At 35.4% G+C, this 15,369-nt stretch overlaps 1 protein-coding gene across 8 annotated transcripts in view; it reads right to left on the bottom strand.

Moving 5' to 3' along the window:
* The window catches only part of NADK2 (NAD kinase 2, mitochondrial), a 57,302-nt gene extending 42,814 nt beyond the window's left edge, over positions 1-14,488 (bottom strand). For all 8 annotated transcript variants that reach the window (XR_012484807.1, XR_012484808.1, XM_074282647.1 and 5 more), the window contains exons 1-4: positions 13,951-14,488; positions 2,363-2,451; positions 1,416-1,504; positions 327-408 (exon numbers count right to left, since the gene is read on the bottom strand). Coding sequence is in view for 6 of the 8 variants with exons in the window: in XM_074282647.1 (XP_074138748.1) it covers positions 327-408; positions 1,416-1,504; positions 2,363-2,451; positions 13,951-14,286 (596 nt within the window). In the remaining 2 variants the exon portion in view is untranslated. The remainder of the gene's footprint in view (positions 1-326; positions 409-1,415; positions 1,505-2,362; positions 2,452-13,950) is intronic.
* Positions 14,489-15,369: the final 881 nt, after the last annotated feature.

Below are 15,369 nucleotides of genomic sequence, written 5' to 3'. Positions count from 1 at the left end.
TTGATTATTACTCTGAACTAGCCAAATGAAAGGGAACTACATCAGAGGGAATGCCCAAGTCTGTGCAAGAGCCACAACTCACAGACAACAGACAATTCAAATGATTTTGGATCCCAGCCACAAGCCAACTTACCAATATACTAGTTTGGAACAGGTGATAAAAGACCTTCTCATATATGAGAATTATCAAAGGGTATCGATAATATATGTGTGTGAATCATCATGATCACATCATGAACACATCATGTGTGTGAATACATCATTTTCTTATGTAGCAATTTTCATTCATTTTTAAAAGGAATTGATTTTCCTACATTTTTCCTTACCGTTCTGGATCAGTGTTTACTCCAATAACTGGTTTAAACCTGTCCAAGACCTTACTGGCTGCCAATAGCATTGTGCCATCACCTGGAAACATGATAAGCAAAAATTAATCTTACCTATGTGTTATAACCATTTGTTGATGTCTAAAATAGAGTCTATTTTCTCTTTTGTATCCCTTACCCATTCCTCCCCAACATATGTTTTATCTCCTTATCTTCCAACCTGTTATCATTTTAAAGTTTCTCATTTTGTCCTCACAACAACTTTGGAAGGTAGGTGCTATTATTATCTCCATTTTAAAAACATGGAAACCGAGGCAAAGAGATGCTGAGTAAATTGCCCAGTATCAATCACACATCTAGTAAATGTCTGAAGCTGAATAAGAAACTCAGGTCTTTCTGATTTAAGGTACAGCACTCTATCCTTTGTATCATTTAGCAAAAGGTACTACCTTGTACCAGAGACAATAGAGAAGTCAGCATTACTGGATCACAGAGTACATGGGAGGAACTAAAATATGAGAAGATTAGAAAGGAAAGTAGGAACCAAGTTGTAATGAGCTGTAAAAGCCAGAAAAAATCCTGGAAATAACAGAAAACCACTGAATTTGAGGGAGGGTTATAGTGACACAATCAGAATTGGGCTTTGAGAAGGTTACTTTGGCAGCTAAATAAAGAATGGAGTAGAGTTGGATACACATGTGCCCTTTTTGTCTTTGTTCTTTTTTGAGTGGGAAAGAGGAAAGTTATGCAATTTTTCCAAATTAATTTTACAAAACAAATTATTTTTACATCTGAAGTTTGTTTTTAAAGGAAAAAGCTAATATAAATCCTAATTACCTCTAGCAATCCATTTGACTAGAACTGTATATGAAATACTTTCACTTTTTTGAATGAACACATACCAACATAATAAAAATGCAAAATTCTCCATAAGGCATCAAAGTTTTGGCTTTCAATTATTGAGAAATCATAATGATCTTATCCAGTCCTGAGAACTCTATTATACAAGGATATGGTATATTTTAAAATATATTTAGCAAAATAAATGTTTCTATGTCCCCCACCTTGCTTATTATCCTATAAGATTACCTCCAGCAGCTATAATAGCATCTGCCCATCGAACAGTCTCTTCATCATATTCTCTCCTCTTCACTAAACGAACCTCAATTCCTTCATTCCTAAGAGGTATTAGAAAGTTGAATGTAAGAAACAAAATCTTGGTACAATTATTTTGTATTTCATATATCATATTGTCCAGAAAAAACACAAATTAATAAGACTGAAAAATCATCTTTTAACTATTAATATTAACTAAGAGATTAGGTCAACTTCCTTCAACAACAAAAAACACAAACTTATAAAATGCCAAAATTAAATAGCTTGATTTCATTTTAATTCTGATCAATCTGACTGAAGTATTAAAGGGAAATCAATAAAAGGCATACAAGTAAAAGAAGAAAGAGTAAAACGAACAGAAATTCCTAAATTTCATTATGTAATGCTATTATGCTGCTGTTTCAAACAAAATGCAACCTCATTTAGACATATTGCTAAATTCTAAATTTCCTGTGATTTTTTTCACCAGTTACATTCACATCCAATAGATTACTTAGAATATTATACGATCAAAATGGTATGGTTATTTATAAAATTTTTTTAAGGAATCTTCTTCCTTTGTAGTTTATAGATTACTTAAAAGGAAAAAATTTAAACTATTACTTTTTAATATTTATGAAAGACATCATTAATGATACTAATTTTTTTCCAAAGTTCACAGATCTAGTCTTTTAATTTCCAATTGCCACCTGTATTATAACTCCCCTGATTTCTAACTGAACTAGGCTTAGCATTATGTAGTGAAAGGAATACTAAACTAGATTTAAAATCAGAATACTCGAATTCAAATTCTACCTCTTCACTACCTGGGTGACAGATATGCCCCTTAACTTTCCTGAGCCCCAAGTGTGGCAACTTAATAGCCCAAAGTTTGGAATTCTATGAGCCAAAAGGTTATTCTAGTTTTTTAGAAGTCTTACCGTAAACTATCCAGAATATGCTCCACATTCCTGGTATGAATATGATGCCGCTCAAGTAATCCATTGTAGCTGGATCCTTTTAGTGCAAGCTATAGGAAAAAAAAAAAAAATTACCCATTTTAGTAATTGAAAAAAATATCTAAAAACCAATCTAGGTACAATAGTGAATTTTTTATTAATAGGAATAAAGCCAAATTCATCTGAGGGACAGTGAGACTAGAATTTATGACTACCTGTAAAACTAGATTTAATATATTAATTTGCTTTTAATAAAAAGCTGACATTTATTTCCACCTACAACTCTGAACAACAGCAACAACAAAATTTGATAACTAAGATAAACATGGCTACCTAAACTCTAAAAGTACTTTGTCTATTCTCTTGCTTACTTCTCCCTCCCGCTCCCCCAATCTCTGTTGTTGTCATTTAGGTTCCTGAAGTCACTAACAAGTGCATATTATGAAAAGTACATTAAACTGATTTAACTGAAGGTCAAAGATAAATTTCTCAAGCAATATTTAAATGTCTTTGTTTCGTGTCTTGATTTCTCATTTGTGTATATATTTCTTACTTTACTAAGCCACAAACATAATTTATGAACCTAGAAACAATTTAAATCAAAACATATGATTGGTTCTACCTCAATTAAATAGGACATAAAAACATTTATTTCAAAAGCTTTGTCCCATTTTCTATTAATCCAGGAACAGTCTGACTTCTATTTTTTAAACTTTAAAAAAATGATAGAGTAAAATGTACCTGCTATACGGCAGGTGATATTATTTATATTTTATAATACTTTATACTATACCACTATTAATTATTCAAACCATTTTTCAGGTTATTAAAGATTATTAAAGGTTATTAAAGATTTAAGATTCAAAATGGTGTTAGTTCTGAGGATAGATTCAAAGAATAAAGCTAAATGGCACTTCATTCAATCCCTTGATTTTTTTCATAAGGAAATGAATACTGATAAGTTAAAAAGACTTCACCATAGTTGGACAAGAAAATCAAACAGCAGAGGAATCAAGGTCAAATGCATTATTTTGTTTCAAATTTATAGCTATCCCTAAAACCTAAAGTTTGAAAGACAACTTTTACCATGCATCAATCATACCATAAGCATCTTCTGAATTTTCAAATATTCCCCAATCCTATTTCCTGCTTTCAAATCCCTGTCACAATTTGCTTAATAACAAAACATCACTTTTTCCCAGTCATTTGATTAATGTCATCAAGTTTTTTAAAGTTATCAGAATTAAATGTCTTTAACACTGTCTTGCAAATAAAGGCAGATTTTTCAGGAAGAAACAAATGCTTTTTTTAGAAGTATACAGGCCATGACTCATCAGATGAGTCACAAAAATGAATAATGAACAGGTATTACTTGACATTTATATAGTGCTTTTAAATTTTATAAGGCATATTACATATACTACCTCATTAAAGCCTTATAAGAACCTGGGAAGAATGTCTACCTCAAAGATAAAGAAACTGAAATTTAGGGAGATTAACAAATTTACTTTAGCTATTCAACTAGTAATTATATGAAGTAATATTTCAGTCAGTCACTTTTGACTCCAAATCTAAATGCTTTTTTCCCCCAATATATCCCATATCCAACATAGTGTTTAGTTTTAGATCAGATTGATATTTTGCCTGTAACTGGATACACTTCAAGAATGGATTTGCTAATGAACCCTAAAGTTCTTTCCAATGCTGAAATTCTTTACTATCACCAAGAATATAGAGAAAAATGTAAGTTGAATCTTGTGACCGAGAAATCACTTCTTATTTTACCAAAGAAAAATTAAAAAATCATCTAGTATGAAAGACAACCTAGTCTATATGGTAGAAATTTCTGCAAAAACTGTTACCATATATGCCTAATTGTAGAATTGTGAATTAACTGTGACCTAAACCTGCTAAACTTTCACCTTTAATGGATCAACCAACATTTACTAAGGGCTTACTATGTCCCAGGCATTGTATTTTATAAAGGCTGGATTAAAATTTTTCAAAGGAAGAGCAACAATGAAGATGCAGACACTAAAGAAGATAACTAAGATAGATGACAGCAAACTACCACCTTACACTATCCAAGTTAATGCCTTCCTTAGCACAGATAATAAACTTTGTATCGTGATGCTCCCTTGATCACTACGAATCCCAGTACGAATATAAATTTTTTTAAAATCAGAGAATTACTGGTAGAATTAAACCGAGTAATATTTGGGGCAATGAATACTAAATGAACAAGCAATAGAAAATATAAGAATATTCATAAAATCAATTATTAGTAAATTTATATGAATACATATTGAGCTCCCACCATTTGACCATTAGGTTTATGATAAAATGTACTTATTACTTATATAAGTAAAGAAATAGGCTAAAGGTGAATATATCATTAAATAACTAACTACAGGACTTCCAAAAAGTCACCTTGAGTCTCCACCTTTTATTATATATATAAGTGGAGGAAGGAGAAAGTCAGAGAAGCTATTGTACTTTTTCGGTTATTATGAAAAAAATGTTGAGGACATATGTCAAAAAATGAAAGTAATATATGATCTAGGAATAGCATAATGTATATTCAATGTAGGCAAAAAATAAGACCTAGCTATCTATTACCCTATCAAAACTTTGGGTTGTCCAGAACCCTTGACAATAAAGTGTGATATAGAACAAAATGTTCTGAATAACTAAAACGAGACTACCTCTCTAAGCACAAATGCACTTTTAAAAAAATTTTATTTGATTTTTAACTCTTTCTCTTTCTGGCGAGGCTTATACTAAATATAATTTAACATTGATTTTTAAACTCTGAGTTAGCAGAGAGTCTGTAACCGTGAACAAATGACACAGACTTCTCTAATTAAATTTCAGCTTCTGTTTCTTCATCTGGAAAATGGCGTTAATTATACTATCTACCTACCTCAAAGGGCCATTTTGAAGAATCATCAACCTCAATTATGCTATGCTATCACAGTGGCACTGAGAACTTTTTTAAAGTTCTCATATTTACTTTGTGATCAGACTAGAAGCCATCAATTCTTGTTTTTATTTATGTAAACACTACATAGATGTATATGTACATACATGTATGTATGTATATTCACATATTTTTTAAAAATCTCAATTTCCTAATAGCAACTCTAATTGCTCCAACTCACCTAATTTCTAGCTTCTTATCTGCCCTGGATTCATAACCTACACCATCAAACTTTTATTTAAGAGTTGTGCATAAATTAAAAGTAAACAAATAGAATGAGAGATTGACTGGTTCCCCTAGGAAGAAAATATATAAGCTTTAAAAGCATGAACCTTAACATCTCTATTATAAAGCCTTCTTTACTGATTTCTTTTTTCTTGTTTATTATGTTTCAGATAGCATAGCTGAATTGTCCATAAAAGTAAGTTACACCATGGATATAGATACTATTATGAGACTGAAAAGTGAGAACCAAAGTATAAAAACAAGTCAAATATTTGAATTATAAAATCAATAGGGAAATAAGACAGGGATAATAAGATCTGCTATTAACATAAACTTATTGTATTTTTACATCACCTCAAAATAGAGAAAGTTAATTCACACAATAATTATTTCAAAAATTCTCATTTCCCAACCAAATTTTCTTCCAGTTTAAAGTGAGTGATTTTCACAAGATTATTTGAAAATATGCAAGGTCTTAAGTTAACCACTTGTTTTCTCTTTAAATGATTCTTGACTAAGGTCTATTATCTGAAAATACTTTAAACAAGATATTGTAAGATAAGATTCTTAAACTATATTCTTGATTTTTTAAAAGAAAAAAAAATTTTCTGAAAGTTTTATAAGATCTTAAATTACTTAATTTCAGCTGTTCAAATAGATTTCAAAACCAAAAACAATTGGCTAAGAAAATATATTTTTCAAGAGTATTAAAAACTTAGCTGAACTAATATTTTGAAAATAACTAAAATTTTAAATAATGAAGGTCTGACATGACCTTCATATTTGCAGATTTTTTTTGCAGTTATAGAATCAAGTAACCAAAAAAATTACATATTATCAAAGAAGTAACATCCAAAATACTCTAAAATCTGATTTCCTTTAACAAACTATCTTTTGTTCTTCCAAGAAAACATTATCTGTTTTATTACTCAAATAGTAACATGCAGAATTGAACATTAATGTCTTTGTAAGTATTATGAAAGCAGTAAATAGATATCCTGAGAACATAAAATGACAAGTACTTAGTTCCCAGAACATAAAGAGAACTCATATATTTTATGGATAACAACAATGGTCAGTCATGACTAAACTACTGCCTGAGTAGATGTTAGATAATTAGATGCTCATTTTAATTTTAATAAATTACTAAATGATGCAATAAGTGGTACTTTTTTTAGTAACAAAAAAGTTAATGGATCTTTTACATAGTATTTAGTTTAATCTAAGTCACAAGGTACTCAGCTAGAATGAACAAGCTCAGTGTACTAAATTCTAAAAAAAGATATCTATTTTATTTTCCAGTTGTCATTCTTTTCAATTGGACCTACTTGGAAAGGAAGGAAGAAAATAAATATTGCAATGGGTAATGTACCAAAATGAATTTTTTTTCTTCATTATCAATTTAAATGCGAAAATCTGTACTTCTTCTTTACATGCTAATGAAATTCAACAAGCATCACTCTTGACTGCCATAGTATTCAAACAATGCAGAAATTCCACAAGAAAGGAAAGGACTTGAGTCCATTAGATAAATCAGGAAAGGCCAACAAAATAAGAAACCAAGAGACCAAGAACGCTTACTATTAGGACTGGGAAGAGGTAACTTAGTTGGCATTAAAGCTGCTAAGTTTGTTGGGTGAATTCGAAAAAGGAGAAACAAAAACAAAGAAATTGTTCATAAAAACATTTCTCAAAAGTATTTCATTTTCCCAATGAAAAGAAATGTGGTATTTACCAACTACTTTCCTTTAATTTTTAGTAGGAAAGCAACACTTATTTTGAAGCTTAATTGTATGACATAATTAAAAAGGCTCCCAAACTTCATCACCAACCTTCTCTTTACTGACTGTTGGCATTAAACAGTCAATCCTTTACATTCTAGAGGTTATGTTGGCCTTCAAGAATCACCTATTGTGGAAATTTATTGTAATGAAAAAGAGAAGGGAAAGAGTACTAGAGAAAGGAGGGAGGGGACCTGATAGAAGGAAGGGCAGTTTGGAGGAGGTAAAAGTCAGAAGAAAAACACTTGAGATTTAGACAGTAAAAACAGAATAGGATAAACAGGAGAAAAATAGGATAAAGGTAAATATGTAGTTGGCAATTATTGCTATGAAAAAAATTATAGCAAGTTTCTCTTATAAAGATCTTATATGTATACATGCATAACATATATAAAGGAATCACATTTATAGAAATAAAAATCATTCCTCAATTGATAGTCAAAGGATATGAACAGGCACTTTTCAAAGTAATAACAGTTATCTATACGCCTAAGAAAGCTCTAATCACTAATCAATTAGAAAAACTGCAAATTAAAACAACTCTAATCTGCCACCACATACCTATAAGATTGTTTAATATGATAGAAAAGGAAAATGACAAATGGTGAAGGGAATATAGAAAAATTAAAACATCGATATACTGTTAGTGAAAGTATATACTGATCCAATCATTCTGGAGAGCAATTTTGGAACTATGCTATAAAATCATGTATACCCTTTGACCAAGCAATCCACTATTAGATCTGTATCCCAAAGAGATTAAAAATAATTTTTTTTAAAAAGGATCTATATGTACAAAAATAATTATAGCAATTCTTTTGATGTTACAAAGAAGTGGAAATTAAAGGAATTTCCATCAATTGGGGAATGGTTGAACAATAGTTGTATACACTGTGATGCAATACTACTGTGCTAAAGAAATACCAAACAGAATGCTCTCAAAAAAAAAAAAAAAAAAAAAAAAAAAAATCTGGAAAGACTTACATGAACTGCTGCAAAGTAAAATGAGCAGAACCAGGAGAACACTGCACACAGTAAAAGCAATATTGTATGATGATCCACTAAGTAAGCTACTCTCAGCAATACAATGATCCAAGACAATTCTGAAGGACTTATGATGACAGATGAAAGCCATTTCCAGAGAAAGAAGTGGTACAACATGAATGCAGATCAAAAATACTTTAAAAAAAAATACTTTTTTTTTCCTTGGGGGGGCTTTTTGGTCTGTGTTTTCTTTCACAGCATGAATTACACGGAAATGCATTTTGCAAAACTGCACATGTTTATAACCTATGTCAAAGCTTGCCTTCTCAATAGGCAGGAGGAATGAGGAAGGGAAGAAGGGGAGAGAATCTGGAACTCAACATTCAAAAAAAGAATGTTAAAATTGTTTTTACAAAAAAAAACTGAGAAAAACTTAAATTGTTTTAAATCACCTATTAAAATGCAGACAGATGTCTGCAGGAGGGAGCAATGTCTTAAATTTAACTAACTAAAAACACAATGCTAAGGACTAGGATTAAATACAAGATCTAGAGAAATATGAAAACAATATCTTAAATAATCCAAAAGACAAGAAGACACACAAGATTTAGAAAGAATGTTGATAAGAGATGCAACAATAATAGTCAATGTTACTTACTGGCAGGCTGGGTCTATATGGAAGCTAAACACAAATACATTTATTATATAGTGATGAGAACAATAGTATGAGAAGCTCCAGAAATGGAGCTACAATATATCTATTCTGTAGCACTAAGGAACAGAAGACAACAAACAGTGGGCTTTGAACCTAGGTCCAAAGAACACCAAGTTTCCATGTTACTGTCCAAGGAAATGGCATATCTAATGAATGGGAGCACTCTACTAATAAAACAATTGCTAAATTATTTTATTTTTTTAAATTTTTTTTTATTTACTCTTTTTTTTTTCCTGAGGCTGGGGTTAAATGACTTGCCCAGAGTCACACAGCTAGGAAGTGTTAAGTGTGTGAGACCATTTTTGAACTCGGGTCCTTCTGAATTCAGGGCTGGTGCTCTATCTACTGCGTCACCTAGCTGCCCTGGAATTATTAAATCATTTAATCTCTAAACTCATTTTAGGAATACATAATCAAATATTCTAATTCTGAAATGAGACTTTCTTCAGCTTCAAAAGAATTTAAATCAAGTGTAACATAAAAGATTGATTGTGAGAAATACTTGCCAAGTACCTTAATCAAAAGTTCTACTTATATTATGCCTATAATCATAACAATGTATATATGTAATCAATGTAACAGATGAAGACTGATCTACAAAAGTCCCCCCCCCCAAAAAAAAAAAAAAAAAAACATTACTTTCACTGGTCCATTATGCTCCTACACTGCTTACCATGAGAATTCTTTCAATATGCTCTAATCAAGTTTTTCACAATTGTGGTCAATAGGATCCCCAGTAAGAACCAACATTCAAGGTAACAATGCATATCAGATAAAGGACCGCTTTATTTCATGCTAAACAAAAAATACAGAAGGCAAAAAAGGACTCACAAGAACCCATAAACAGATAAAATACAAAAAACTCTGGTTAAAGTATATGAAGAAAATCAAACTTCATAAAAATATTTAGTTTGAAAAAGGAAGAGTGTAACTGCCAAGAGGGCATGTTACTATTTCAACAGGCAAATTACATTTTAGTTTTATTACGAAAACAGTTTTCTCCTTGAGAACCATCTGAAAAGAATCTTAGGGATCCCCAGACTATACTTTGAGAACCACTGATATAAACAAAGGCTCACTTCCCATTAAATTCAAACAGATCAAGAGAACTTTCATGATCAACTACTCTTAAATAAACAAATATAGTGTGGGCTTCATTAAGCTATGACTGCATCCTTTACTTGAATGATCTATATTCACAAAACAAGTCAATAATAATTCTGAAAAAATAGCAGACATTAAAATAAGGCAACTTGGCTATACAAAAAAGTCAAATACATCAAATTAGATTTTTACAATCTAAATTGACATTCTTCTAAATTGACATATTCTTCCATTTCAAGGGGCCTTTGAAAATTAAACAATAGAGATCTAGGGAAAATCATGCTCATTTGCCCAGTGATTTTTTAAAAAAAAGGAAGAGTGGAGGAGAGGGCTGGTCTATATATAGCTATGAGGAAGGAGAAAGATGAATGTACAACAGATATTAATAATCTAACATTTATACAGCATTTTGTTTACAGAACATTTTCCTCACAATAATTTTAAGGCAGGCATTTTACAGATAGAAAGTAAGACTAGAAGAAATTATGCCATTTGTTCAGTCACACAATGAGTAACTATATCCAACCTAAAACTTCTATGTTTTTGCTAGGAATAAAAATCTTAGCTCACAGTAATCCATAATTACTAGGTTAAGAAATCTGTTAATTTTCTCTTTTTGTTTATTTTAACCCTCTTATTTTCATTTCCATTTAGTTCCTAATAGCAAAAATCCTTAAACCAGGCTTTACTTCAAAGACAGAAGAGTAATAGAGATTTTCAGGAAAGCTCTGCAGTGACCACAAGTACCCAGGTGGGAAAGTAATAGTTAATCAGCATAGAAAATAAACAAATCATCCTAGTGACCATAAGGAAAAAAAAAAACAAAACACAAACTACAGGAAGCTATCCCCATCTCACATTAACACAAAAAACCTTGGAAGGGATCTCACAATATGTAATAGTAGTTCTCTCCTCCTCCACCCTATTGGAATTTTTAGAAATTGTGTGTGTGTGAGTGTGTGTGTGTATTATACCAGCCTCTTCTCAAATTTATTTAAGTACCAACAGCATATACATACCAACAGCAATACAATTAGACAAAAGTTACGTGGCCATTCCCTCCACCTACAAAAGACAAGAGAACCACCCAACTGCTGGGATTCACTCCAATACTCTTCCCCAATGCCTTTCTCCTTAATCCATCTATATTTTCTTCTATAGTATTATAATCTAATTTTTCTTCCATTCAACACATATACTTTACCCAGTCCTGATCTCTACCCAGGAATCATTCCAAACCAACTGAACTGTACTACTGATTTTATTAGGTATCCTATATGAAATAAGATGGGAGACTGAGCATTAGTACAAAAAGCTGGTAATTTAACATGAATAGCCAAAACTGACTACCTGAAAGTTAATTTATTTTGTAGCCCCAAATCTTATAGATCTTTTTGACAGAAATTTTGCCCATTAAAGCAGTTTCTTCAGTTCTTATTCCTATAAATTTCTCCTTAAAAGTACCTACCAGGGAGGGGCAGCTAGGTGGTACAGTAGATAGAGCACCAGCCCTGAGGTCAGGAGGACTTGAGTTCAAATTTGATCTCAGACACTTAACACTTCCTGGCTGTGTGACCCTGGGCAAGTCACTCATTCTCAACTGCCTCAGCAAAAAAAAAAAAAAAAAAAAAAAAAAAAGATTACCTGGTAGGGGTGTGTGTGTGTGTGCTGAGGCAATTGGGGTTAAGTGACTTACCCAGGGGTCACACAGCCAAGAAGTGTTAAGTGTCTGAGGCCACATTTGAACTTAGGTCCTCCTGACCTCAGGGCTGGTGCTCTACTACCCCATGTAATCATATTTTTAAAGAAAATAGTTTCTCTAAATTTTAAAGTGTTATTAGATGTTCAGGTGATTCTCACCCAGAAAACTAGAGTTAAACATATGCAGTTTACTAAACTGGCAATGATTTCTTTGGATCATTCAGAAAGAATGTGATGAGACAACTTCAACAAAATCAGTTTAACAATTCTGGAAAATATTTCACATCTACATCCTCCCGTGTCCAAAAACAAGGCCACAGGTACAGTGGCAGAACACTGGATTTGGACACAGGGTTTGAAATCCCCACAATCATAAAATATGTGACCTACGGCAAGTCTTAGTTAACCTCAAGGGGCTTTAGTTTGATTCTCTGGAAAATGAGAGAGGTGAGCTAGTTGCCCCTGGAGAACAGTTCCAGCTCTCTAAGTAAACTTAATATCCAATATCACTTCTTTGGGGTCTCTTTGCTTTCTTCAAGACAAATATGGAAATTAATCCAATTCTGCTATGGCCTTCAAAGGATATATTGTCTACCAACTATTTCCTTTAAGTGATGAGGAAGAGAAAATGTGTGTCAATCTTTAATATTTGAGGAACATAACAATCATTGAAACACAATTCTTTATCATACTTTCCCTAAAATACAATATATTACTGGCATAAAGCACTAAATAAAGTGACAATAAAAGCATGAAAATTTGGAAAGCTATATAAGAGGCTGAATAATGAAGCAAATTTTTAGATGCTATCAAAACAAAATTCCATCAGTCTTAACCAAGTTGGCAAGGAAAACAATTTTGCCAAAAATAAGTAGGTATTTTATGACTAGTATTTTAAATAAATTGATAAAATACTCTGCTTAACACTAAAAATGTCTTTCAAAAAGTGACTTCAAAAACTTTCTATAACCTTTCATAAAGATTTTTTAAAACTTCTCCCCTCAAAAAAAACCCCCACAGAACTACAAATTTGGTGTGTATCATTTAACAATAATGACCTAGAGATAATCTAGTAGTTTACTAGGTTGCCAGGCACTATGCTAAGTGAAGAGAGCACAAAGGAAAAAAACATTATCCCTGTTCTCCAGTGAGATTCTAATAGTCGAAATAACATGCAAGACAAATAGAGAGTAAATGGGAAGTAATCTCAGAATGTAATCTAAGAAAGAAGGGAGGTCTAGAAAAGCTCCTTAATGTATGTGGGATTTGAGGGAGTTGGGAAGGATAATGTTCAATCTCTTAATAGACTTTATTTTTATATTTGAAGCTCTCATAATTCTATTTGTTATCTAACTTTTCTGCACTTTGGCCCTCTCCTTTGAACGTATTAATATTCGAAACACTTTTTTTCCCCTTTTGCAATACAAAAAAAGAACTCTACAGACAGGTATCTTAAAAGTAGACGGCCGGAACTGGCATTTACGTTCCCGTTTACACAAAAAAATGAAGGACTCTCCCTGGCCAGGACTGGAAAACAGACCAGCAGAAGGGGGTGTGTCTGCTTCACACAATCAACACCGACTGTGCTACCACGTGAGGAGTCCCAGGGGCCAATTTTCACGGGATAGAGCAAAAGAATAGAGATCTAACTCTAGTCTTCTTTGAGGTTGGAATTTGAATGCACCTTTCGAGAAATTCTGCTGCTCACCATCCTGAAGCAAAACAGAATAATTAATGCTGAATAATAACAACACTTCAAAGTTCGCAAAGCATGCCTAGCGTCTCCGCCTAGGAGACGCCTCCTACGATCTACTCAGACACCGGGGAGATCACAGGACTAACACTAACATAGAAGACCACATATTTCGCCTCTCCCAACACACACTCAGAATGAGCGAGCCTTTCTCCACCATAAGCGCTGAGGCTCGAAAGGCAGCGTGCACGAGGAGGAAGAGCGGGATGGGTGGCTGAGCTGATGGGTGGCCGAGGTGTGAGGCGGCCCGGGTTTTCCTCCGGCAGCCGCGGAGTCCAGGCGGGTCTGGGGTGGGAAGGAGCGGGGCGTGGAGGCCCAGGAGCTCACCAGCTGCTTTAAGTCATCCTCCGAGAGCTCCGCGTAGCGGTACCGCTGCTGCTCGAACTCGTAGCGAGTGGTCTTGGCTACGACCACGACCCGGGCCGGGCGGAACCCGCCTGCAGGGTAGCCCCCGCTGCCACTACTGCCGCCCTCCAGCTCGCGGGCTTGGCCGTGACGCCCGTGCCCCAGCTGCCGCCGGCCCCCACTTCCAACGCTCCCGAGCCGGGGCGCAGCGCTCTCCACCGGAACCCCCCTCAACGGACAGCGCTGCGCCGTTGCGGCCGCCCGGCTCCCCACCACGCAACGGCAGCTGCACAGTAGGAAGCCTCGGTAGCAAGTCATTGTCTGTCCGCTCGCCGGGAGCTGGGGAGCCGTTGGCGTCCCCTCCCCCCACGGCGGGAGCCCAGCCGGGGCGTGCGCTTGTCCCCGGAGCCCCAGCCGCCGCCACCACCGCTACCTCCAGCTTCGCTCCGGCTGGGGAGGGGTTAAATGCGGGAGGCAGTTGGGGAGGGGGAGCGTGCCCGGCCCTGAACCCCGGGGGAGGCGGAGACGTGCCGCGACGTGACCGGGGGCGGGGAGAGGTAGGAGGAGATGGAAGGAAGCCCGGGGTGCCCGAGCTTCGGCGGGAGGCTGTCAGGCCGTTTGTTTGTTTGTAGGGGCCCGGCTACGCCTGCGCCGAGTTCTCCTTATCGCGGCGCCCTTCTGGACGCACTGGCCGCCACGCCCCTTCTCCGCTCCACCCTCCCAGCCAATCTAATCCCGCCGCGGCTCCCTCCCACCCCGCCGAGCCGGAGCGGGAAAGGGGATTGGCCAGGAACCTGGAGGTGGGACCGTCTGGCTGGAGAGCTCGGAGAGTCCGCCCGAAGGAATCCAGCTGAAACTGGTCTGGGGGAGGGAAGGTGTGGCTGCGGTTGTAAGTGGGGAGAAAACCGTGTAGCATTCTTCCCCGCACGCCCCGCCACCCGGTTCTGGGCGTCGTGCTTCGCTGCCCTGGTGTTTGGTTTACGTTATTTGATATTTTCTTCATAATATTTTGACATTGTCTTCATTATATCATCACATCAGATATCAATTTAACAACCTGCCATTTTTAAAAGGTTATAACCCTGATTATAAACCTACACAATTTCAAATGGGCTTAATGTAGGTGACTTTGATGAGGTTTAGATTCAGGGAACCAAAATGGGAGGAGCGTTTCTGGTGGTCAGGGGGTTAAATGATGAGGTCTAGTGGCGGGTGCGGGGTTCGGGGAGCCAAATGGAGAGGTTCGATTTCCCTGCAACCCTTTGGGCGCATGGGTAGAGAGTTTGGGGACTCCCTTCTGGTGACGGTCTGGTTGGGAAATGGGGGAGGATAAAGAGAGGACAGCACTGGAAAGTGTATTCCAGGGGACAGAGGCCCTTGGCATCCCAAGCATGGCATCGT

This window comes from Sminthopsis crassicaudata, chromosome 1 (genome assembly GCF_048593235.1).
Source record: "Sminthopsis crassicaudata isolate SCR6 chromosome 1, ASM4859323v1, whole genome shotgun sequence".
NCBI classification, from domain to species: domain Eukaryota; kingdom Metazoa; phylum Chordata; class Mammalia; order Dasyuromorphia; family Dasyuridae; genus Sminthopsis; species Sminthopsis crassicaudata.
The sequence above is the reverse complement of the archived record's forward strand: the minus strand, read 5'-3'. Positions and strand labels throughout refer to the sequence as shown.